Source organism: Piliocolobus tephrosceles, chromosome 2 (assembly GCF_002776525.5).
Source record: "Piliocolobus tephrosceles isolate RC106 chromosome 2, ASM277652v3, whole genome shotgun sequence".
NCBI lineage: Eukaryota > Metazoa > Chordata > Mammalia > Primates > Cercopithecidae > Piliocolobus > Piliocolobus tephrosceles.
Genome location: NC_045435.1, coordinates 46,572,314 through 46,598,321, shown reverse-complemented (window position 1 = coordinate 46,598,321; position 26,008 = coordinate 46,572,314). Strand labels below are relative to the sequence as shown.

At 52.3% G+C, this 26,008-nt stretch overlaps 1 protein-coding gene across 4 annotated transcripts in view; it reads left to right on the top strand.

Annotated features, from left to right (window-relative positions):
• Positions 1 to 25,583, top strand: part of SLC6A6 (solute carrier family 6 member 6) — an 88,284-nt gene extending 62,701 nt beyond the window's left edge. For all 4 annotated transcript variants that reach the window (XM_023216237.2, XM_023216230.2, XM_023216243.2 and 1 more), the window contains 9 exons: positions 2,545 to 2,679; positions 3,865 to 3,968; positions 4,103 to 4,227; positions 8,157 to 8,269; positions 13,120 to 13,257; positions 14,375 to 14,477; positions 14,995 to 15,095; positions 17,574 to 17,744; positions 21,099 to 25,583. In XM_023216237.2, the coding sequence (XP_023072005.1) occupies positions 2,545 to 2,679; positions 3,865 to 3,968; positions 4,103 to 4,227; positions 8,157 to 8,269; positions 13,120 to 13,257; positions 14,375 to 14,477; positions 14,995 to 15,095; positions 17,574 to 17,744; positions 21,099 to 21,239 (1,131 nt within the window). In that variant the 3' untranslated portion in view covers positions 21,240 to 25,583. The remainder of the gene's footprint in view (positions 1 to 2,544; positions 2,680 to 3,864; positions 3,969 to 4,102; positions 4,228 to 8,156; positions 8,270 to 13,119; positions 13,258 to 14,374; positions 14,478 to 14,994; positions 15,096 to 17,573; positions 17,745 to 21,098) is intronic.
• The last annotated feature ends 425 nt before the right edge of the window (positions 25,584 to 26,008 follow it).

The following is a 26,008-nucleotide window of genomic DNA, read 5'->3' as shown; positions in this document are numbered from 1 at the left end:
CAAGGCCCACCCAGATCAATAGCAAGGGGTGGCAGAGGCAGCGTACAACCCCTGGTAGAGGTGGCTCCCCAGCTGACCCACAGCCTCTCTACCCCTCGACCTAGAGTGGCAGAGTAGGAGGCAACCTCAGAGCTACTGCGGTCCCAACCCTTTACTTCCAGGTGGGGAAACAGAGTCTAGAGGGGACAGCGGCTGCCTGGAGGTCTCATGGCAAGCCAGCCTCTAAGCTTGGATTCAGACCTGCAGGCCTCCCTCCTGGCTGCCCTCTGCTCTTGCGGAGAGTCAGTAAACTGCCAGTTGTGGGAGGCTTTTTGCCAGTCTCCTATGTGTGGGCTGTGGGGCAGGTCCCCGTTCTGCTGCTTAAGGCCATGTGACCCTGGGCAAGTGATGGACTCTCTCTGGGCCTCAGTTTTCTTGTTGCAAAATGGAGATAGTAATAAAACTGACCTCAGAGGGTTAGGGCAGGAGCCAGTGAGGATAGACGTCACAGCATTTGGAACAGTGCTAGGTATACAGTAAGTGCTCAATAAACACTGCCTGGGGGTTATTGGGCTGAGGGCGGCTGAGCTAAGCAGACTCTGAAAGCTTCCTTTTTGCCCTTTTCCGAATCCCCTTTCTCATTGTTTCTACTCAAAGGGATCATGGCCACGAGAATGTGCTCTGTCGAGGGTCCTGGTGCCATCTAGGTGAGGTTTTGGGCTCTGTCACTATCTGTCAGTGTTTGTTACATACCTGGGCCCCAGCAGTGCCCTGGCACTGCACCCTCAACTCCATGGACACATTCCTCGTTTTCTCGTCATCTCAATGTCCTCTCCTGTAAAATGGGCGCATTGACCGTGCAGTGGTTCCTCCCAGGTCCCCGATCCCCAGATGTGGCCCAGGGCTCTGCCAGCCAGTCTCAGTGTTTCGAGGTGGCCACCATGAGCTTTCTGCATGTCGAACTAAAATACTTCATGCCTTTCTGCTCAGAGGTTAGCCCTCCACAGGCTCTGGGTTCAAATCCTGGACTCTGTTGATGCCCTGGGCAAGTCCTTAAAGCCCACCCAGCCTCAGTTCCTCCACTGTAAACCACCGTCCTGGGGGGCATGGTGAGGATGAAGTGGGCTTGTGCCTGGGATGTTTCTACTCAGCCAGTGCCTGGCCTGAAACACTAGGATCTCACTGTCCATTCAGCCAGGCACCTTCGAGCTCCTCCCAGGCATAAACCCTGTCTGGAAGCTCCTTGTGTTGAATAAGATGGGAAAAATCCATCCATGAGAACTGATGCCACAAACAGTGCTTGCAGGACAGGAAGAGACAAGGTCCTTGGGAGGAGATGGCCACATCATTTCTAGTCCCTACCTCACACCTGATCTTGGCCTGTCTGGAACATGCAGTGTGACCCAGGGAAGGCCATGGGTCTCCCAGAGGCCCGGTGAAGTAGGGAGCCTTTCCTGTTCCCAGTTAAGGGCCTTTGAGAGGCCTTATTTTCTTCCCTGAAGGTCCCGTCCTTCCAGCAAAATCAGTGTCAACAACAGGCCCCCTTTCTACAGCACCTACTGAGTGGCAGTGTTACAAGGATCATCCCATTGAATACTCACCTCACCCCTTGGTGAGGGGCTTCTATTACTCTTATCTGAATTCTACGCATGAGGAAACAGGTCCAGAGAGGTTAAGCAATGTGCCTAAGATCACACAGCAAATGAGAGGACAGAGCTGGGATTTGAATCCATGCTTATCTGATCCCTAACCATAGGAATCATACCAACATTGTGGTTAGTTGTTAACTAATATGACCTGCGTGTCCTCGGCACATGCCATGGTTGGCAACCACTGGGCTGAGCCTTCTACACGTGCACTTGATCGCTAACTCTCTGATTTTGCATTTTCCACCTCTACACCCTGGAATGTCAGTTCCACAAAGGCAGGGATTTGTTTTCTGTCTTATCCAACATGTATTTTGTGCTTAGATGGTGCCTGGGACAAACTGTTTATAGGATGTTTTTCATTTAATCTCAGTAAATCTGTGAGGTGGGCCAGTGCAGTGGCTCACGCCTATAATCCCAGCACTTTGGAAGGCTGAGGCAGGTGGATCATTTGAGGCCAGGAGTTTGAGACCAGCCTGGCCAACCCAGTAAAATCCCGTCTCTACTAAAAATACAATAATTAGCTGGGCATGGTGGCAGGCACCTGTAATCCCAACTACTCGAGAGGTTGAGCCAGGAGAATCACTTGAACCCGGGAGGCGGAGGTTGCAGTGAGCCAAGATCGTGCCATTGCACTGCAGCCTGGGTGACAGAGCGAGGCTCCGTCTCAAATTAAAAAAAAAAAAAGAAAGAAAAGAAATCTGTGAGGTAGGTACCTGTATATACCCAGATTACAGATGAGGCAGCTGAGTCCCAGAGTGGTTAAGCAATGTGCCAAAGACCGCACAGCAAGTGAGACAGCAAACTTGGCTCCAGAACCCCTGATCCTGACCAGTGCTCCCCTCTGCCTCTCTGAGAGGACACTCTTAGCAGCAGCAAGTGATGCCCACGACCCCCTGAATCTCTCTCTCCCTCGCAGGTCGTCTACTTCACAGCCACTTTTCCATTCGCCATGCTCCTGGTGCTGCTGGTCCGAGGGCTGACGCTGCCGGGCGCGGGCGCAGGCATCAAGTTCTATCTGTATCCCGACATCACCCGCCTCGAGGACCCACAGGTACTGCAGGGCTGGGACACACTGTCCTCCCTCCCACCCAGGGCTGGGCCAGCACAGGACAGGGCAGGGGCAGAGGCCGCTGGCAACACATCTTCCGTGGTTCTTCGGGGCACAGGTCTAACTGGGCCACCGCCCCCCGGTACTTTTCCACTGGGCCTGTGGTGGGTGTGCCTGTCCCCGGTGCTGACGGACCTTTCTAGCTCTGTGCGTCTGTTTTCATATCAAGGACGTCTGAGGCTGGCCACTTAGAGAGGCTGCTTTAGACCCTGCACCAGGTAAGGGGGAGAAATCTTCTGATGAGCAAGTCTCCCCTCGGACCCAGCTTCTTGCCCACTGCAGCCACAAGGGCTGCTGCATCCTGGGGATGGGAGAGCCGGGGCCTGGAGCGCTGCGGGCGATGGCCTTGGAGGGTCGAGGGGCAGATACCGAAAGCCCACCTTCTGGCACTCAGCCTTGTGACCTCAGGGAGGTAGCAGAATCCCTGGGAGATTTTCTGGGTTTGTTTGAGGACTCGAATCCCCAGGGCCTTCCGGTTGCTTCCCAAAGGCCTGTGCTCTTCTTCCCCACCGCCCTTCCCCCTGGACAGGACACAGGTGGAAGAGGGGTTGGCCGGCCTCAGAGGACAGCTGGGAAGGTGGCTGCCTGACCCTCTGGAGCTGCCTGGTGAAGATTCTGGAGAGCAGCTTTGGCTGCGTAGTCCCTTGGGACCTCCTTCCGCATTCTAACTTGAGGGTCCGCAAACAGTAACAATAATGGTGGTGGCAGCAACCTTGACTTACGGGCTTGCCGTGTAACTGGCACTGGGCTGAATCGCCACTCTTTGAACCTGAGAAATAGCTCTATGGGGTAGGGCAATGGAGCCCATTTTATAGATGTGCAAACTGAGGCTGCAGGAGTGATACTTGTCCACTGTCATTCCAGGGTTGGAATCCAGATCCATCCGCTTCTGAAGCCTCTTAACCCTGATGCTAGGTCGCTGGGAGGTGGGGTGTTTGATTTCTGGGCTCCTTGCAGCTCAGTATTGCCGTGAAAGTCACCTTGGATTCGAGCATAAATGTTCCATTTGCATGTGCAAGGTCCTGTCACCAGCCCATCGCCGAGTGGACATAGCCCTCGCTGCCTCCTCCAGGAAGCCAGCTCTAACAGCCCTCCTCTCTCTCCTTGCCACCTCCCTTCCCCTCATAGGTGTGGATTGACGCTGGGACTCAGATATTCTTCTCTTACGCCATCTGCCTGGGGGCTATGACCTCACTGGGGAGCTACAATAAGTACAAGTACAACTCGTACAGGCAAGTGTTGCGCCGGCGGGCCTGGTGGACTTTAGAAATGATGATGATGATGATGTTTAAAGAAAAAGAGAAGTAGGGAGCGTGGCTTCCTTGTGTTGTGAATTAACTTGCTCCCTGACATATGTGTAACTTAGGGACTGTATGCTGCTGGGATGCCTGAACAGTGGTACCAGTTTTGTGTCTGGCTTCGCAATTTTTTCCATCCTGGGCTTCATGGCACAAGAGCAAGGGGTGGACATTGCTGATGTGGCTGAGTCAGGTACGGTGGTATCGGTGGCAGTGGTGGTGGGCACTGCCACCTAGTGTGTAAGCCGAGTACTGCAGGCATGAAGCCAGACCCCAGGGGGCTTTGAGGGGGGACGAGCCTGGTTTCTAAAATGGACCCGCCCCACCAAGATGTCCCCCAAATATCAAAGAGTACAAAAGCCAAATTTTAAACATTTTTATTGCAATTTGGCCTGAGGGGTGGCAAAAGCATGGGGGGTGGTTAAGTTGGGGAATTTTTAGCTACCTTAGCGTGGTCTTCCCCGCCTCCCGTCCTTCCCCAGCAAACTCCTGGTTTCCACAACAGAAACCACTTTCCTAACTCAGGCCCAAGTCAGCCACCAATCGGCATTCCATCACCACCTTCTCAGCCTTGGTTTCTGTATTTTGCACTTTGCTCCCAGCGCGCTCCCTCTAAGCAGACGCATTCATCCATTCCACCGATTTCTCGTGAACGAGTCCCCACTCTGTGTCAGGCACCACCGTAGGCACTGGGTGCAGTGTGTGGGGGGAGGGGGTAGATGAGGGGACGACCTACTGGGACAGTGGCAGATCTAACTGGGGGTGGGTTGTAAGTACAATGTCACCCCTTGGGGTGTGGGCCCTGTTGACCAGGTGCTGTTCCTCGTGCTACCTGGAGTCATAGGCATGGAGGATGCCAGTGTCTTAGAATCACGGACCCTGCACAGACGGGGACCTTAGGAATCTGGGATCCCAGAGTTCCAGCAGGGTGCTTCTGGAACCTGAGAATCATGGGGCCTTCAGTTGCTAGAATCTGCAGTCTCTCAGGTGCCTCAATTCTGGGACTCGGCCATGGCTGCTTGAGGTCCTGGGCCTGTAGCTTTAATTGCAGTGGTTTGGGTTATGGGATTCCCTCAGGCTCCCAGGATCCTCAAAGTCCACCTTTCTGGCCTCTCCACACTTCCCCGGCCCTGCACAGTTCACTTTGTGGATGGTCATCAGTTGGTTTTGTTATTTTACATGCTGAGCTCCTAGCCCCACCCCGTCCATGTCCTAGTTTCTTACAACCACCCTGGGGCTACCTGGAAGTGGCAAGGGTCCTGGGCTGAGGCTCCTTCCAAGCCGATGGGAGAGCGTGAGGGTTATTAACTTCAGGGACCACCATAGACTAGGGCCAGACACAGCCAGAGGCCCTGCCATTCCACTGCCCTTGACCTCCTGTGCCATCTGTATTTGGAACATGAGGCAATGTCCCAGTCCCTGAGTCCTAGAGCCCTAGCATTGGAGGTTCAGAAGGTGCCTCAGCATCATGTGTCCAGATGTTCTCTTCTCAGATGAGGAGACCAGCAGCCTGAGAGCAAGGACTTTGCTTGGGATAGGTGGGGCTACAACAGGGCTTTCTGGACATCCTGTCCACTATTTCTCCACTTGTCACATGCTGGACAGGCCTTCTGACACAAGGGTGTCCCCCTCCTGGCACCCAGCCCACCCTGGACACATGCAACAACCTCTGGCCCTTCCAGTGTGAGAATTTGTCTGGGCCTCTGTGACCTCCCAGAGCCCCTGGCCCCTCCTCACTGTCCTCTTTGCTTGGCAGAGATGCACATTGCCCAGCCCCATCCTGAGACCCCTGACAACACTGCAGGACCACCTTAGCAAATCCACATGTCACCCCCCACACACCTCTCCACTGTCCCTGCTTCCAAAGTGGACCCTCAGATGTACTGATCCCTCCACCCAGCCCAAAGAGCCCCCAACAGCAGGCCAGAGACTGAGGACGCCGAATGTAACTCCAGAAGTCCCCACACCCCTTTGGGAGTTTGGCAGTTAAGAGTTGTGAGGGGGAGCCAGGGATGATTTATACCTCCTCCGCAGATGGCTTGCTTTCAGCTGAGGGCTTGCAAACCAATTGCAATTGAGTGGGAATCTCCAGGAGTATGGAGTGAATTTGGCAATGGGAGATACAGATAGATACATACAACATATCTTCCTCCACGGACAACGAAGTATTTTCATAGACACATATATTGTCAATCTCAGTTGTTTTTTCCCGTCCACTTCAAACACCTTGTCATTTATTCCCCACGGTGATGTCTGAACAGCCGGCACATCAAGGGTGATTATTTCTCTAATAAGCTTTTAACAAGCACCATATTGAGCGAAGTGCATTTGAACAAGATAATTATTTAGCCTAACGGAGTGCAAACAAGACGTGGCATGGCACATTGTCTGCTAGCAGAGAGGCATCCAGAGGTTCTCGGAGTGGCTAGATTATGTCTCCTGGACTTCTCTCTCTTGAGTTCACCATGCACTTTTAGAGAAAGATGCTCAGGCCCTCTCCCAGAGGCTGGCTTGAGAAAGGCAAAACTAAAATACAGAAACGAGCGAATTGAGAATCTTCACAATGTCCTTGGTGGGTGGAGGGTGGTGGGAACCCATTTTGCATCTGTCTCGCAGCTGGCTGGACTCGATTCCTCATTCGGTGTGGACCAGTCAGGGCCAGCGCTGACGTTCTGTGGGGACCAGCAGGGCCCCAGCCTTGGTGGAAACGCTGCGGCTTTTGACTCCAACTTCAACTGTGATTCAAAAGTCATCTCACCAGGTCCTGGGGGCCATATTTTTCTGAACCCGGCCCTGGTTCCTTTGGGCATGTTCTGAGCAATTTTGGGCTTGGTAAACCGCCACTCCTGGTGGGGGTGTCCAGCATCTCAGTGACCAACCACTCTGGTGCTGCCCAAGGATGTATTTTGGTCAGGTTTTCTCCGGATTGTAGAAGGATGCACCCTTCCCTGCCACACTGGGGGTGTTAACACCGTATAATGTGGTTTCTGGTTCCAATTTGTTGTAAAGTTGGGTTTTGCTTTTTGTTTTTCATTCTTGAGCCATTCATCTGGTTTCTAATCCCTGCTGAACAGCTCCTGCTCTGGCCTTTTTGTTTCCTGCTTCTTGACTTTTTTTTTTTTTTTTTTTTGGTAGATTTTACTTTCTTTTGCTGCCCTCGCTTCTCAGACCCACAGGTCTCAGTTAACAACTAAATTCTTTCTGCTGGCATCCGCTTTCAGGCAGGCTGGAGACAGGAGGAGACATTTCTGTCTGTCTCTGGAATGTCTCCCATCAGAGACGACCCCTGAGCTGACAGCTCCCATCTCCCCAGCTCTCCCTCAGGTTCTATCCAGGTCCCCTCTTTTGAAACCCAGAGCCCTTTGCTAGTGACATGGTATCTACCTCTGAGACTCTAAACACAGGAAGGCTCCTTGTGAGTCATTTATGGCCACCTGGCCCTCACTTTTCAGGTGGGGAAACTGAGGCCCTGAGAGGGTATGGGGTGATTCCAAAAGGAAATTGGAGGAGGATGACTTGGATGCAGGCCTCAGGGCTTGCAGGCCTGGGACCTTGCCCCTGCACCCACGTTCCCTCAGCTTTGGGCCCTGGTTGGCCCAACCTTGACCTTGTGGGCTCGGCTCTGACCTTGCCAGGGAGAGCCCCACAAATGCACCCCTGAAGAGACACGCCCCCTATTGGGCATGGTTTTGTTTTCTTTCCACTCCTATGGTGTTTTAGCCATTAACTCAAAAATAGAAACTTTCCCTTTGCAAAGGAGACTGTGGGCGGTCAGGTCACCAGCACGCTCCCCCGCCTCCTTCCAGCAAAGGCTGTCCACTCGATGGCTTTGCTTTGGGGTGGGGGGATCCTCCCTTTCCTTTGTCTCTGCAGACTGAGCCCCGGGCTCAGGAGGCCACGTGTGCTGCATAGGAGACAGATGCTAAAACTGGGCCCCTCCTGAGCCCCAGCGTGTCCCACCCAAAAGTGAGACAGGCCTGGTCTCTTTCCCCAGGCCAGAGTTCAGACCTGGCTCCCTACTGTATTTGGGTCTGAGTGTCTTTGTGTGAGCCCAGGGTTCCCAGTGGCTTGGTGGCTGATGTCTCGTCCCCTGTGCCCCTCCCCATTTTTTTTCCTTTCTAGGTCCTGGCCTGGCCTTCATTGCCTACCCAAAAGCTGTGACAATGATGCCGCTGCCCACGTTTTGGTCCATTCTTTTTTTTATTATGCTTCTCTTGCTTGGACTGGATAGCCAGGTGCGTATAAGTCCCAGGATGGCCCTGGGGCGGCTGCCCCTGTAGGGAGCCTAACTCTGCGAAAGCCTCCTTATTCCACCTGGGAGGTGGTCAACCCCCTTCCCCACTCCAGTCAGACTTCCAGTGCTTCAGCTGTGAGGGTTCCACCAGGACACCAGGAATAGAAAAGGCTCTGGGTCCCCAGAAAGTGCATTTGAACAAGATAATTATTTAGCCTTATGGGGTGCACACAAGACGTGGCATGGCACGTTGTCTGCTGGCAGAGGGGCATCCAGAGGTTCTCGGAGTGGGTGGGTTATGACAGGAACAACCAGGGTTTGTGGTTACCGTCAAGCCACAAATGATGAATTGGAGGTCACGACTCAATAAGTCATGATGGCGCTCCAGTGGAGCGTCGGCGGGGCACGGGAGGGCGCGGCAGATGGGCAGTTCGGAGAAGGGACCCACATTTCTGTGTGAGCTGGTCATTGTCGGGGCCATCGTAATCCGTTGCAAGTGCCCAGGAGAAGCCTACTCCACACTCAGGGTTCTGTGTTCCCTGGAGCGTGCGAGAGGCCAGGCATTGGCTCCCTCCCATGCTTCATACACCACACAGGCCGGGAGCCTCGCTCAAACCCGCCCTGACCTCTGACTGTCCTGGCTTCTGCCCTCCTGAGGCAGGACTCTTGTCTCCACTGAGGTTCTTTCTTGCACTTCTAAATCCCACATCCCACCCCTTCAGGGCCTCCACTAGAGGGTGACTCATGGCCAGGGAATGCCAGTGAGAGCCGCTGAGTGGCTGCGTCTGGCTGTAGAGTAGCCAGTGCCTGGTGCAGAGTAGTCAGCAGTGCTCGGAGGACAATTCACTTGAGCTCCTGGGCCCCTTTCCCTGGAAATAGGTGTATTTTTGACAGGGTCTTGTTGAAACAACAGCTCAGAGCACAGACATGACTCCAGGAGTAGGGACTGATGGCATGTGGGACAGGCTGGTTGTGTTCCCGGGCCAGCATGAGTCCCTCAGGCAGCACCACGCAGGTGGGCCGCTGAGAAGCAGGTAGGATGTGGACTGTGTAATCTGGGTCTGGAGGCCTGAATGCCCCTTGGGAAGCCTTTGAGCGACTGAGAACCCCTGAGAGGTTGGAGCCTGCAGCCAGGGCGGGAGAGTCCTTTGTCGCCCTCCCCGCGGGCTGCAGTCTTCAAAGTCAGTGTCCCAAGTGGGTCCTCAGAACCTGGTAGGGGAAAAGTCTCTGAAGGTCAAGCAGAGGAGGGTGAGTCCAGAGAGAGGAGGCGGCCCGCCAGCAAGGTCAAGAACAGAGCGGGGGATTTGGCAGAGAAGGGGGCAGGATTAGCAGAGAAGACAGAATGAAAACATCAGGGAGATGGAAAACAAAATACTTCTGCAGTTGTTGATGGACTTGAGCTGAATAAACAAGCAGGAGGACTCCATTAATCATTCCTAGTTAATGAGTTTGGCCTTCAGAGGCCCCAAGCAAATGGCTTTTATAACTTCTTCCAAAGCTCTAAGTGAAAGAAAAAAAACAAAAACAGAGTTTAATAAATGACAAGGCATGACATCTTCATGGGCCCAAAATAGGCCACTTGGGCTTTGGAAATGGCTCCCTGAGCAGGTGGAGATGGTCACTCATTAGATTTTCTCCCCAGGAGGTGGGACCTGTGGAGGACACGCATCTCTCAGGGAGGCCCCGTGCCGGTGGCACACGGAGAGAATCTGGTGGGTTCTCACAGCCACTCCTCCTACTTTGCAGAGCAAGGAACTCAAGGCTCAGAGCAGTTAGATGACCTGCCAGGGACAAGAGGAGAAATTGAACCTGAGTCACTGGTCTCCCAGGCCCTATGTCCCAGGGAACCAGGATGGGAATTTGATGGCACAGACTGGGCTTCCTCCTTTGCATCTATTTGCTTTGTGAACTTGGGGAAATGGGGAAGCTTTTGCAGATGCCAGCAGTGTGCCTCACCATGACAGGATCACACGTGCCATGAGAGGTGTTCACTGGGTGCCAGGCCTTGTGGCAGGCTTCTGTGTGCATGTATGTTTGGGGTGATACACACATTTACCATCTAAACCAGGTTTAAGTACACAGCTCAGTGGCATTCGTACCTTCAGACATTGTGCAGCCATCACCACCATCCATCTCCAGAACTTTTTCCTCTTCCCAAATGGAACCTCTGTCCCCATTCAACACTGGCTCCCCAGTTTGCCCTCCTGTCAGCCCTGCACCTGGCTTTTTATACATGAACTCTTTAAGCTGCAGTGTTGCGATGCTTGGGTACTATTTTTACCCTTCTTATAGCTGAGGAAACTGAGGGTTAGAGAGACCAAGAACTTAGCCAAGGCTCCACACAGCTAGTTAAGGGCTTGGTGCTGGGTCTCCCTGTCCCCAGAAACTGTCTCTTACCTGCTAGTTTGTCCCAACTGGCCTTCCCCTTGAATTTCTCCAAAATAACTTCCTCCTGTTGGAAGTATGGAGATCTACAGCCAACAGGCAGAGGCCTCCCGCTGATGTTACTGCGTCCTGGGCAGGGGAGCAGGGAGTGTGACCCTGGCTCATCAGGGGTTCCATTGGCGGGAGAGTCCGTCTGGCCTGAGAGCCATCATACTGCTGTGCATTTCTTGGTGAGACAGGGTAGAGGAGTCAGCCGTGTGGAGGCAGCTGTCTGTTGCCATCCAGACTACCCAAGGGGGACATGGTTTTTTGTTTGTTTGTTTTGAGATGGAGCCTTGCTCTGTCGCCCAGGTTAGAGTGCAGTGCCACAATCTTGGCTCACTGCAACCTCTGCCTCCTGGGTTCAAGTGATTCTCCTGCCTCAGCCTCCCAAGTAGCTGGGATTACAGGTGTGTGCCACCACACCTGGCTAATTTTTGTATTTTTAGTAGAGACAGGGTTTTGTCACGTTGGCCAGGCTGGACTCGAACTCCTGACCTCAGGTGATCTGCCTGCCTCGGCCTCCCAAAGTGCTGGGATTATAGGCATGAGCCACCCTACCCAGCCTGGACACGGTTTTTCAACAAATTGTGAGAGGAGATGGGAGTTGGAAACCACTCCTCCTGCACCCAAAGAGCTCACCCAGCCTGCTGACATGGGGGAACGGTTTTACTCTAATAATTTCAAATCTTTCTCAACATCCCTGCTAAGTGGGCAAGATCCTCCCATTTCACAGAGAGGAAAGTGAGGCTCAGAGAAGCCCATCACACAGCTCTTAAGCAAGGGAGGGCCAAAGAGGCTGGTGGAGGATAGCAGTGTTCTCCGGAAGCACGAAGGAACTGAGAAATGAGGGTTTGTGCTGGTCTTGGCCCTGATTCACAGCGACACTGGACCTTCCTGTCTCTGATTTCCCCATCTCAAAAAAAAGGAAAGAGCCTTTATTTTTAACTCCTTTTGAAGCTTAGCGTTTGAGCTGCAGGTTTGCTCTAATTCAGTGGCAATTCAGGTTCAAAACCCCTTCGGCAGACACATGAGTCAGAGGTCAAAAAAGCAGCCCCTTCTCTCGGCCCCTCTCAAGAGCCTCCTGCTCCTCTTTTCCCTTATTCCTGGTGGCAGTCTGATCTCTCCAGCCCCTGTCAGCACATGGAAGGGATTTCTCCTCGTTTGTGTTCCTTCCCTGGATTTTCCTGCAATGCGTCCCACAGGAGGAAGGGGTTAGATTTGTCTGGTAGGAATGCTGGGGAAACGTCCTTCCCAAAAGCCTCGTTCAGATGAAAGAACATCTGGGTCCAGGTTGGATTAGCTCTTCGACTTTTGAAGGAATCAGATAGGCCTTGGAGGGTGTGTTCGTTGGCAGGGAAGTTTGGGTGTAGCCATCCAAATTTAAAGTGCTGCTGTGTGCTCTTTAACCCCAAAGCTTCTCTTCTAAGACTGTGCTACGTGCACAATGCCTGCGCACAGGAGGAGGGGAAGAGTTGAGTCTGGAGACCATCAGCTAGGCATGAGATCAGTGGCGATGCCTACCCAAGGGTGGAGTTTTATCCATTTAAAAATGAGGCAGCTTTCTGTGTAATGATATGGAGCAAACCCCAAGATAAATGGTTAGGCACAGAGGTGGAAAGGTTTAGAAAGACTGAGAATCCCCCTGGAATGTTACCTACGGAGAGGCCTTTTCCAACCAGCTTCTTTTCCTTTGGGAGCCCAAGGATGGGTTCCTGCAGTCCCAGGCAGCAGGTGGTTACACAGCGTGTGTGCACACATGCAAAGTCCTCTCATGGGTCTGTGATCCCCAAAGGATTGAAAGCCACTGTGTGAATCTGACCTGAACTGCCTGCCATTCCACCGATGGGGAAACTGAGGCTCAGACTTCCCCTGAGCTGCCAAGCAAGTTGGTGCTAAGGTCCACCCATTCATCACATTTGCTGAGCAGCCAATGTGTCTGGCCAGGCTCAACATTCGAGGCCCAAAAGTGAGTGTGATACCACCCTTATCTTCCAAGAGGATGGAGATCAATGAGGGAGGTTGTCATGGCAACACATTCATGCCCCTGAATGTGCCAGGACAGAGGGTCAGCATTGGCTTCAGAGGCGCAGTTGTTCTCAAGCTGAGCTTTGGAGGATGGGGAAAGGCATTCTGGCAGCAGGAACAGCCTAAGCGAAGATGCAGAGGTGTGGAATATTTGGCCAACTGGGTATGGGCCACTGCATGTTACATTGTCTGGCTCCGAGGAGTGGCAGGTGGGACTCCCCGGCACAGCCGGGGAAGTCAGGCTCCCACACTTGAACTTGATCTCACAGGCCAATTCTGGACACAAGGATGGTCTCATCTGCTCCTGCACTGTGTGTGCCTGGGCCCTTCCCTCTGAGCAGTAGGCAAGGGTGGCCTGAGCGTCGGCTGCTCACCAGCTCTCTCTCTTCCCCTCCTCAGTTTGTTGAAGTCGAAGGACAGATCACATCCTTGGTTGATCTTTACCCATCCTTCCTAAGGAAGGGTTATCGTCGGGAAATCTTCATCGCCTTCGTGTGTAGCATCAGCTACCTGCTGGGGCTGACGATGGTGACGGAGGTAGGTGGCTCTCTCACCTATGTTTCGGGCTTGGTGCTCCAATGCCCTCCTCAAGGCCATAGTGGAGGCAGCAGCTGGGTGAGAGGGCCAGGCAGGGGTTTCATCTCCCAGCCCCACCCAATTCAGGGTCCTGCTTGGGCCAATACTGGGGGCAGCATGAGGGGGCTCAGGAGCCCACAGCTGACCCAAACTACTCAGTTATTTTGCCTGTTGCTGTGGCCACACTGTGACCACCCGCTGCCCTCTGTCCTGATAGGCCTGGGAAGAGGATCTTCAGCTGAAATCCATTTCACAAGTCTGTTCACCCCTGACTGTGTGCCCTTCTCGGGCCTGGGGGTAGGGTGGAGACATTCTCAAGGGTAAATGCAGGCCTCCCAGGAAATACTGCAGCGCCATGTAGAGGTGCACGGCCTTGCAGGTCACCTGCCATAGGGCCAAGGCCGGGGGTGTGTGGGTGGGGGTGCATACACTATTCAGAGGGTGGGCAGGGGCTAGGAGGAGGGGCGATTTCAGATGCAGACAAGGGAAGCAAAGAGCAGAAGGGAACAGGAACATCTAAGACGTGTCTAGCAAGAGACAAGCCAGATGAGATAAAGATTGTACTAAGAATGGAAGCCCAGTATCCAGCCAGGGCACGCTGTCCCCTGCATGCCCCCCACCACCTCCCCTGTTCCCCAGGAATGGGTCCCACTTAACAATTCTCTGAAAACCCAATTCAGGGCTTCACTTCACCATTTTTCCTTACCAGAAGTAAAAGTGTTTTTCTGGAGGTGTTTGTAAGAACCCCCACCCCGGAAGTCAGATTGCAGGGCCGCTCACTGAGCAGCTGGGTGACCCTGGAGTCTTCTCTGTCAGCTGCACTTGGTGTGAAGCACCTCCTTGGGAAGCAGGCTCCCGTGGACCCATCATTTTGCTTTCATTTATCTGTATGTGTGTTTTTAATTACCTTTGTCAAACATGAAGTTGAGCATCTTTTTGTATATTTATCTGGTTGTCAGAGTCTTTGCCCATTTTTCTCTTGGGTTTTCTTGTCTTATTGATATGCCAGAGCTCTTTGTATATGAAAGAAATGAGAGACCAGGTAGGAAATTAACCTTCTGTGGTTTTTTCTTCACAGGGTGGCATGTATGTGTTTCAGCTCTTTGACTACTATGCAGCTAGCGGTGTATGCCTTTTGTGGGTTGCATTCTTTGAATGTTTTGTTATTGCCTGGATATATGGTGAGTACAGATTTTTTCATGTCCTTTTTCAAGGTTCTCCTTTGGGCTTCTCTACTTAGAAGCTTCAGAAGCAGAGAATACTAAGGGAATTCAATTTGAGTTGAACAGTAGGCCCTCCCTACCTAGACTACACAAATAATCTCACTGTAGCCACACTGAAGATCCTCCTGGTGCTAAAGGTGCGAGGTGTGACTGGATGTTTTCACAGATTCAGAACTTGGTTGTGCAGGACCTGGAATGTTCCCTTTTTACCTCCTTGAGGCCTTGGGTTTGCGTTTGGGCTGTGCCTAAGATTGCACACCTAGGGTTTGGGGTGTGTCTCAGATTGCCAGAAGAATACAAGATGCAGAATTACATTTGAATTTTGTGTAAATGTCTGTTTCTGCCACACTTGGATATCCATGATGTGGAGACGCAGAGGCCTGGATCAGGTCCCAGAGACCCCCCGCTCATGGCCCCTGAGCCGCTGCTGGCCTTGAACGCTGTGTCAGCAAATGTCCCCCTCTGTCTCTTGCAGGAGGTGATAACCTTTATGACGGTATTGAGGACATGATTGGCTATCGGCCCGGGCCCTGGATGAAGTACAGCTGGGCTGTGATCACTCCAGTTCTCTGTGTTGTGAGTTCCATTTCTGTGGCTCTAGCTGGTGGCCTCTTCTCTCCAGGGCTTGACATTTTCACCTGCTAAACCATCTTTCATGCAGCATCTGTTCAGCATGGGCTTGTAATAAACCCAGCTTCGGCGCTGCCTGCAAGAGGGGAGGAAGGCTGCTCCGGGGGATTAGCTTGAGTTTTGAAGGATAAGTAGGAATTTGTCAGGAGGAGAAAACAGGAAGGATATTTCTGGCAGAGGAGTCAGCCTGTGCAGGGCCAAGGCATCCTAAAAGAGGACAGTGTATCTGGAGCATGTTGAGAAATTGAGGGGATCCAGAATTGAAAGCACATTCTTTCCCCAAACCTTCCAGAGCTCATGAGCTCAGTTTGGGTCACTGGGGAAGTAGAGGGGCCTTTGGGATATCTAGTAGAGAGGTCAGAGACATTGGAAACAGGGTGTTTCCATGGAGAGGTGGGGGTAGTAGCTTAGAGCGGGGAAGTCCTGGGTTCTCCCAAGGATAGGAAAGCTTTGGACTCACCCAGGCCCAAGGGCATCGGTGTGCCATGTTGTTCTTCCCACGAGGATGCTCTCGCCTGCCATGTTGGAGTTGGCCTTGGCACCTGCCCATGCAGTCTGCTTCATGGTCCCACTCCAAGGTGCCAGTGAATGGGAATTCCTCCATGGCAAAGCCATCAGGGTTTGCAGTCAGTCGTGACCATTGGAGCTTATTGCCAGGGAGACAACATCCGTCCTGCCATTCACAACTCCGCTATGGGGAGCACAAATGGCCCAATATTCCTTGGATTTAGGGGCCAGGTGCTGAGGACAAATAGGCCCTCCCCTCCATGACCTGCTGTCAGGCCAGACTAAGTCAGTGTTGCTGTTAACTCATGGTATGACCTCAATCAAGTCACTTCCCTCTGTGGGCCTCAGTTTCCCCACTTATAAAACCAGGAGACTGTGAAGGAGGACCCCGGTGGCAGCTGACGACCTTAGACTGTTACTATTATTTAATATGCATGAAGGCTTTTCCTCTGAAGTGCGGACTTTCCCCCACAAAAATAAGTAATGGTAAGAGCCAGTAACCACAACAATTGGCGAGTTTATCATTGGAGATGAGTTTAGTTGACCCACCTGTGTTCTCATCCCGGTTTAATGTTTGCTTGTGTACAGCTCTTCTCACCACTCTGACCCTCGGTTTCCTTATCTCCCTCCCCGAGGAGCTGGATATGTCAGAGATAGGCTGCATTCCCAGGTGGTGAGATGAGGTCCCCCTCATGGAGAGGAATGGGAAACAGGCAGGCACTGGCTGCAAACTCCTCCTGCTTAGGAGGGCCCAGGGCAGCATCTCTTGGGACTCACTCATCTGAGCCACAGCCCTACACATAAGGACGGGAACAACAGCAGGGCCAGACGAGCAGTAGGTGCCCAGTAAAAGATGCCTGCAGGCTGGTACTCTCCCTTGGCCCATCACTGACTCTGCTTTAGAAAGATGCATCTTCCTGTCAAATCCCAGTTAGTAGGTGTTGAAGAGTTCGGCCATTTTCACATTGTGGACCAATCCGAGGCCACCCTGGGCTCTCCTCAGAGATGCTGTCATTCTGACTAGAAGCAGAAGCCCTGGGAGCCCCCAACCAGCCTTAGGTGCTCTTCTCACAGGGAAAGGTGGGCTTTGCTCCCTTTGGAGGCACAGGGCTGACCCCACCCCACCATTCATGCATGCTGATGGCCACTGGCCGTTAGTATGGACCTGGGGCTGGGCTGTGGACACCGAACAGGGCAAGGCCCAGGTGCCCAGGCCCCTGCTGCCTGTGGCTCAGAGATAGAGATGGAGGGTGGCAGTCAGGGAAAAAAGGCTTTCATCTACACTGCTAGCACTTACGGTGCACCTGCTGTATGTACCTGGAGCTGCACTGGGTGTTAAAGAAATAGGACAAGACACACACGTGCCTTCTCTCAGACTCACAGTCTGGCAGAACATGTGTGCCCAAGAGATGGTTACAGCCACTCGCTTTCTGGAAGGAGAGATCTGGGTGGTGCCTGGGCAGGTAAGGCAGGCCCAGTGGAGCCAAGTTAGGATGAGAAGAAGAAGAGGGGGAAAGAGGGCCAGGCAGAGGAAACAGCCTGTGCCAAGACCCAGAGATCAGTGGCAGAGGAGCTAGAAGGAATTCTTCAGGGTGACTGGAGTGTGGACATGGAGGGAGAGCTGAGGCAGCTGAGCGGGGGAGGGGTGCAGCTTCTGCTGACACTCCTGGCCGCACTGAGTCTGGACTGCATCTGCTGGCGCTGGGAGCCACAGAAGGGTTTTGAGCAGGCAAACGACTCTGTTTTCACTGGGCGGGGGGGGGATCCTTATGGCAGCAGAGAGGGGCGGGAGACCTAAGCCAGTGCTTTCCCAAGGAGAGAGACCATTCCCTCAGGTTGAGACCAGTCCTGGTCCCAGAAGTCCCCGACCCCCCAATGCCCAGGACCCCTCTCCTGACTGCCTCCATCTCTCTGCAGGGATGTTTCATCTTCTCGCTCGTCAAGTACGTACCCCTGACCTACAACAAAACATACGTGTACCCCAACTGGGCCATTGGGCTGGGCTGGAGCCTGGCCCTTTCCTCCATGCTCTGCGTTCCCTTGGTCATCATCATCCGCCTCTGCCAGACTGAGGGGCCGTTCCTTGTGGTGAGTGCTTGGGCCCAGGGCCAGGGGAGGTGGGAGGCGCGAGGCCAAAGGTGATTGTTGCTGGTTTGCTGCGTGATCTCAGGCGAGTCACCTGCCCTCTCTGAGCCATAGTTCCCTCACCCATCCAGTGGTTCAGCTTGTGGGCAGGAGAGTGCATTGTGGGAAGACGGGAAACAAGTACAGTTGGCATGGGAGAAGGCTTTATGGAGACATTGGAAGCCGGGCTATGGGGCGAGGAGGAAGTTGCCAGGTGGAGAATGTGAGAGGGAAGGTGTTCCTGGTGTTGGCAGGGTGGGGGTGGGCAGTGAGGCTGGAGAGGTGACTGTAGCTTTGGATGCCAAGCTAAGAGCTAGGGCTTTATCCTGGGACCAGTGGGGCCATGTTCCTGAAGCGGTGGGACAAAGACAGGAACCTGGGGAGGAAGCCTGAGCCCCACCCAGATGCCTTCTCTTATTGAGGAGCCAAATTTAGGACCATCCCAGCCCATGCTGGGGTCTTCTCCGGATCTGTGGCGGCAGCCAGACCTCTGCCTTTGTGCCTGCTGGGGCCTCCCCTGGCCCCACCTACCTTCAGCATCCTTTCAGAAATTCCTCCAACAGCCCTGGAGATCCCAGGCCCTGGCAAAGGCCCCACTCTTTCCAAGAAATTCTTTTCTCAGAATCTCCCTTAACCTTTTGAGCTTGGGCTGGCTCCAAGAGTGCACTGTTTTGTTCAGGGCTGTTTTTATTGTTATTCTCTTTTAAAAATCTGGAGCCAGGATGTCCTGGGGCCCTGGCTCCCTGCTGGGCTGGGTCCTGTTTCCTCCTGGGCAGGGGAATGGCCTGGAGGTGGTGCTGGTGGCAGGGGAGGGAGGGGAGACTGAGGAAGCTGGCAGGGCAGGAAGAAATCCTTGAAACTGGGGAGGCCCCTGGGGTTTTCCTGGAGCTTTTGACCCATTCTGTTTTTTCAGAGGACAGAGGGCAGGACCCCAACCAGTCTTTAGCCAGAACACTGAATGGCTCTATGAGCTGTTAACAGACTGAAATACTGGGCCTGGGGACAGACAGGGAACAGTGACTGTCCTGAGCCCTCCAGGTGACCCCTCAATACTCCAGGCCAACCCAACCAGAATTTCCAGAATGTCCTTACTATCCAGAGGCCAAAGGCCAAAGGGTTCATTAGGGCACAGCAAGGGGTCTCTAAAGGTTCTGATTGGTCTAGGGGTCTCTGTTCTTTTTTTTTTTTTTCTTTTTTTTTTGAGACGGAGTCTCGCCCTGTCGCCCAGGCTGGAGTGCAGTGGCCAGATCTCGGCTCACTGCAAGCTCCGCCTCCCGGGTTTACGCCATTCTCCTGCCTCAGCCTCCCGAGTAGCTGGGACTACAGGCGTCCGCCACCTCGCCCGGCTAGTTTTTTGTATTTTTTAGTAGAGACGGGGTTTCACCGTGTTAGCCAGGATGGTCTCGATCTCCTGACCTCGTGATCCGCCTGTCTCGGCCTCCCAAAGTGCTGGGATTACAGGCTTGAGCCACCGCGCCCGGCCTAGGGGTCTCTGTTCTGATTGGTGAGTGCCCACAGCAATTATATACCATTGATTCAGGGGGACATCCAACAGGTCACTAACTTAGTGTCCTTCAAAGTCTCATTTTAAAATATTGGTCCAGCCCACATTTACAAGTTTGGGTGGAGTGGAGTTGGCATGGGGGAAAGAGGTTGGGGAGTGGGTGAGGGCAGGCTTCACCCCACACTGGTACCATCCTCCTGTGCCAATCTGAGTTCACCAAAGCCCCTCTGAAGGCAGTTGAGCCACCATCTGTCTATCTTTCTTTATGTGCCCCTCAGGGGCTCCCACCTGCACAAGTCGAGGCATCGTGCCAGCCATGAGCTTCTCTCTGAGCCAGTTTCTGGCAAACCCAGATCTCTGTCCCAGGATGGTTCCAGCTCTGCCTGAGCCTCCTGTGTAGGCAAAGCCCCAAGTGGCTGCCTGGGGATTTGACTCTCCTCCACCCTCCCATGCACAGCCAATTGTATGGATGTGGAGAGGCAAAGTGATGGGGGCAGAGCTGGCAGGTGGCTCAGGTGAGGGAAGCCACGGGGGTAGGGCTGGGAGCAAACTAGAGAAGGTGCTATATGGAGGGGACCTGGATTGCCAGATCTTGCAGCTTTTCAAGAAAAGATGGAAAACTGAATTTAAAAAATAATAATAACAATAGAGACAGGGTCTTGCTCCTTTGCCCAGGCTGGAGTGCAGTGGCATAATCACAGCCTCAAACTCCTGGGCTCAAGCGATCCTCTTTCCTCAGCCTCTGGAGTAACTTGGACTACAGGCACGTACCACCATGCCTGGCTAATTTTTTTTTTTTTTTTTTTTTTTAAGAGTTAGGGTCTCACTGTGTTGCCCAGGCTGCTTTTAAATCCTGACCTTGAGCGATCCTCCTGCTTCCCAAAGTGCTGGGATTACTGAAAACTGGGTTTTTAAATGAAATACTGTAGCTTTTAATAAGCAGCTTTTAAAAGTTTGTAATGTACCTAAGTTGAATGTAAATGCCTAGAAAGAGGGCTTGTTGTTTTGTTTGTTTGTTTCATTTGTTTCAACTGCCGGCCTATTGAAGTCTCTGAGTAGACACTTGGCAAGAGGTGGACTCGGGGTGGGAGTCTGGTTGAGTCCCAGTTCTGACATGGATTTTCTGAGTATCCTTGGAGAGGGACACTCAGCCAACTGTAAGGACAAAACTCACCCTGCTCAGGAGTGATCTAGAATTCCCATTCAGCTCCTGTCTCTTCGAAGGGCAGCTCAAATGCAAGCAAGGTTCTCCAAGCCCTTAAGACATAAACCCTGCTGGGAGGACTGGATGCCTTCACGGAACTAGGGAAGACCTGTCTCTGCAAGAAGGCAGAAAGTGTAGCTTATGGGAGGCTGAGGAGTTTGGAGTTTCTCCTTGGGGAAGGTGGGAGCCATGGAGGCTTAAGACAGTTGTCCAACTCAGGGCATACAAATGACAGGAACTCAACTGCTGCTTTGCAAGGCAGAGGAATCAGGGGGAGAGAATCACAGGGAGGCATATTTTAGTCCCATAGAAGAGAAAAGCATGTGAAGGTTGAGTCCCCCGTCCCTATAGGAATGTAAGCAGGGGTTTGGCCAAGGAAGGAAACTACCAACAGAAGTTCTGCCTTGAGTTAGGGCCTAGCAGGACCTTAGGAGCGCCTTAGTTCAATTCCATTATTTCCAAAAAGGACAAAAACAGGAGATCAGAGAGGGTGTGAGTTTGCCCAAAACAAACAGCACATCAGCCAATTCAGGAGGAGGCAGATGGCCCCGGCGAACGGGAGACCAGGCCACCTGACCTTTTCCCCCTTACTCCTGTCATCCTTCTCCAGAGAGTCAAGTACCTGCTGACCCCAAGGGAACCCAACCGCTGGGCTGTGGAGCGCGAGGGAGCCACGCCCTACAACTCTCGCACCGTCATGAACGGTGCTCTCGTGAAACCGACCCACATCATTGTGGAGACCATGATGTGAGCTCTCTCGGGTCGACAGGGCCGGCCGCTTTCCTGCTGTTTACTAACATTAGATTCTCATAGGACCAGGTTTACAGAGCTTTATATTTGCACTAGGATTTTTTTTTTTTGTAATTGTCACAGAAAATGTAATTGTGGGTATGTGTGTGTGCGTGTGTGTGTGTGTGTATCGTGTGTGTGTGTGTTGTTTTGATTTGGGGGATATTTTGTACAAAAAGAAAACCCACGGGAAGATGTCCGTGGAGAGGCAGAGCTTTCATACTGAATTAGATGTATTTTATGGGAATTTGGTAAATTTTTCTTTGTATTTTTTTTACATATAAGTATATATACACTTAAAGATTGTCATATACTTTTACCACTTGAATTGATCTTCTTGCCAGCAATAGATCTCATTTTCAAAAGCAATTCTTCGGTGCTGTGTAGCTGGCAGAAAATTCTGTCCAGTAAACGCAGGATGGAATTTTCCTGGGACTCTACACCCATCTTAAGGTGGTATACCTTCCAAATCCTGGTTCAGATGGAAGAAATAGCAGGAGAGAGGACCCACTAGCTGGCAGACCCAGAGGTAAGGAGAAAGGAGGACTGTGAGGAGATACCTCATTAAACGTAGCTTAGCAAAGAGAGATGCCAAAGGAATGAACCAATCCTTAACATAAAGGAGACTGGCCGAAGCTAAATGAGGAGGCCCTATAGCAGAAGTCTGATTCTAAGAGCAGTAGAAACTTATACCAGAAGCAAAATCCCACTTTTAATTTTGAGATGGTGAGTGGATAGTCAGTAGACCATCAACGCCCATTGGCCAGAGAGGGAGCTGCTAGAGATCCAAGAAGGCTGGCAGGAATGAGGCTCACAACTCAGCCTCACAAGAGGTGGTGAAGGCACAGGAGGCCACGGTCCTTCCTGGGGCATTCCAGGCAGAGACGGACTAGAGGCTCTCCCGGCAGGAGCTGGGGTGTCAGGGCTCAGATGAGTCTGTTGCATTTGAACGGGGTCATAACAGGTTCTGGTCATTCCCCAGGCAACATCTCAGCCTCTCTTAAAGTTGCCTGCAGGAATGAAGCGTGACACACCTGTTGAGGGACTAGGGGAGTGGTGGGGAGGTGAGTGGATCAGAGGATACAGGCCCCAGGCATGCAGAGGGGCCCGGTGTCGGGGAGGGGTGCTTTCTTTCCTCATCTCCCCACTCCCCACTCTCAGCCTGGGAGACTCCTGCCAAGTCCTCATTAAAGATGCTACCCCGGGCTGCCCTGGCACCTAACAAGGCACACCAAGAGCAGCTTTCGAGTCTGGATCCTCCACTGGGGGAAGTGCTCCCAGTTCAGAACAAGGGCAGCCCGTGGTGCTGACCTAGAATATAACAAAGCTCTTCACTTCAAAACCCCTGCAATAGCTGGTGTCAGACATTTACCACCTGGGGACCCAAAAGAGAAGGCCTAGGAGAGTTTTCTAGAAGGTTGGGATTGTCAGGGTCCTGGCCCCCAGAACTGGCTTGACCAAGGGCCTTATGTGGAGCAGAGGTTGTCTCTGAACCAGGAGAGAAGGTACTATACCTTTCAAATCCCGTGGGCAGACACACCCCACCCAGCCCCTATTTGGACCTAAACTGTGCCATTTGAACAGTCACTTCCAAGCTCAGTCTAAATGAAACCGAAACACGACCACGCACATAGGCAGTGACTGACTGCCTCGAGGGGTGCAGACCGGAGAGTTTTCACAGCAGGGGCTCTTGGAACCCTGGAAACCCCCTTCTTAAATTTGGGAGGAGGAGTAAGCCTTTGGTGCCCCCCTCCCAAGGGGCAATTCTGAACCCCATCTTTGGCAGGCATACGTATTTCACTGTTTCCAAAGCTATCTACTCTGCCAAACAACACCCAGTCCTATTCCAAACTCTCAACGATTTTAACTTGTTCCTATTTTTCTATGTATTTATGGTTGCCGTTGTGTCTGATTTGATTTTACTGTTTTTTCCCTGATTTTATGGAGTAGCATTGTGACCTGTTTTCCTTTGTGTTATATAACTTTAGTAAACTAACCACTGTCAATGATTGAGGGCAGGTGGCACGTGAGGAAGAGGGGGCTTGGCACGCAGTGGCTACCCGGGCATTTGTGGTCATTTCAGTCTCCATCTCCCCAGCAGGGGCTCCCTGGGTGAAAGGCCACAGTATTTTGGGTTGGTAGGCAAATTGTAACATTCTGGACATGGCCTGAGGAAGGCCTCTTCTTATAAGATTCCCAGACCAAATTCTAGACCAAAGACACATGCAGACCAAGTCCCCAGGCCCCGCCTGGAAGGAAGGCCGGCCACCTTCCCCAAGCCGTTCCTCGACCCTCCCCAAGGCACCTGTCTCCAATCAGAGCCCTCTCGCCCAGCCCTGGCTCTGTGTGCAGAGCGTAGCTCTGTGAGTACCTGTGTAATAATGCTTAACCTTCATGTCTCCATCTAAACAAAACTTTCTGTGAGAGCTCATGACTCTGGTCCACCTGTCTATAGAGAATGGGCAAAGTCCTTCACCTGCTTTCTGCTTGGGATGGATCAGAAATGCTGGTGCTCGCACATAGCCCAGCCAGCCAGATCTGGAAAGGAAATGAGAAGGTTGTTTAAAGCAACTTTTTAAGATGAAGTGGGAGATGCTGTGTTGAGATGGGCCATGCTAGGGCCACAGTGGAGATTTCCTGATGGTCAGGGAGAGAAGGGCCTCCAGGGTCCCCTAACCCAATGCCCTTGATGTAAATGAGGTAACTGAGGCCCAGGGAAGAACTGTGAGCCAGGAATGGATTTTCTTGAAACGGCTCTAGCTGCAGGTTCTCCGAGGTAGGTGCAGGGAATGGTGAATGTATGACCAGGGCTACATCCCGCAACACCCTCAAGGTCTTCCTGACAACCAAAGATAAGCCTTTATGGAAAAGGAAATGCCCTCCCCTCCATGTTCGGGGATGAGGGGAGCAGCAGCACCCACACTCCCACATCCTCGCAGAACTGGACCCATACTGTGGCTTGGTGAGCTGGGTGACTCTGGCCTCGCCTGCACACCCCAGCCATGCACGGGGCCCTCCTTCTTCCCAGCAGCCCTTGGTGAGCTAGGAATTGAGATCTCTGTTTGTGCAAGAGGGAACTGAGGTGCAGAGAAGCCAGAGGTGTGCCAGATCCTTAGGCAGGATTTAGATGAAGTCGCCCTGGCTCCAGACTGACCCCAAGGCTCTGCAGGGAGTTTCCAGGCAGCAGGAAGTGGCCTTGGATGCTGTCCTTCCAGGACAGCATAACCCCTGGGCCATGTGCAGCTCCTTCACTGCCCCCCGGATCCTCAGCACACCCCCAAAGACAGTGGGGAAACACAAGGGGAGAGCACAGCATGGCCCCCCAGCCCAGTTCAGGGCACTCTTATATCGCCCAGGTACCACCACATAATGGTCCCCCACCCAGCCAGCATCTCCCAGCACAGCCCCTCTCCCTGGGGAAATGCTATGGGTAGCCAGTCTAAAGGCAGAGGCACCTAACTGCTGCCCCCAGCCCACCCCACCCAAGACTCAGACACAAGGACCCTAGAGAAAATCCTTCAAGGTGGCCTGAGGTCCCATCCATCCCTCAGACCCATGTGGTCCCAGGCCAGGCTGTCTGTGTAGATGCAGTAAATAGCACTGTGTGCAAAAATCAAAGTACAAAACCACAAGACTAAACAAAACAAACCCAGAGAGCAAAACTTGTAGAGGTGGGCAGTCCAGAAAGCAGGGGGAAGCCCTCCCCCTTCCCTTCTCTCCCTGACCCTCAGAATATATATCATTGTAATAGGAAGCATTTTTTCATTGTTCTCTTGTGGGTGTCACTACAGACGTGTTCTGGCATGTTCTCCGAGGGATGGAGCATCCTGTTATATATTTGACTTCAAATTGAAATGTTGGCTTCATTTTTTTTTTTTTTACCCAATTAATCTCCCAATCCCTAGCAACTGTGACTCTGTATTTAGCACAAGAGAAAACTGAGAACGTGGGTCTTGCCTCCTTCCAGAAATATGTCTGGCTCATCAGGACATTTTTTTAAAACTTCAAAATATTTTTAAGGTATTTTAAACTTTTATATAAAAAAAAATCAACCAACAAGAGACTCTTCTGAGGAGGAACATTTGTATTTGAACAAGATCCTTGGTGTGTAGTTCAGTCTTGCAGTATACAAGCTTTTGTGTATAAATGTTTTATGATATGATTCCCTGTATTTGCAGGGGTTTTTTTCTCTTTTGCTTTTTAGATAAATATGTATATCAATATTTTAAATTCATCTTTGCTTTTTTTAGAGGAGTTTGTAATCACCTTATAACACGAAAATAAACATTTCCTTTTTAACATCCAACATGTGTGGCTTGTGTTCTGTGTTATAAAACGCTTTACATTTTATAAAGGGCTTCCTGTCCAATCCCAGGACGCTCCTCAAAGGTAGGTATTATCCCAGGTTAGAGGTTCCGACATGGATCGGGGTACACAGCAAGTCCATGAAAGAACCTGAATTCGCACCCGGGCCCACGAGCTCTTGGCTCTACTGGTTCTCCTGATTCTACCTGCTACATGCCCAGCCCTGTACAACTGGGAGATCTGGCAGCAGTCACCTGACCCTGTTTCCCCACCTGGACTAAACCATTGTTCCCATCAAGGCCACCGGGATGATTGGAGGTGATGCTGTTAGCCTTAGGTGCTCACCTGCTGCGGCTTTCAGTCCCTCCTTTTTAGCCTTGGGCTGCCCTGTCGGAAGTGCAGAAAGCAGGTGGTGGGTGGCGGGTG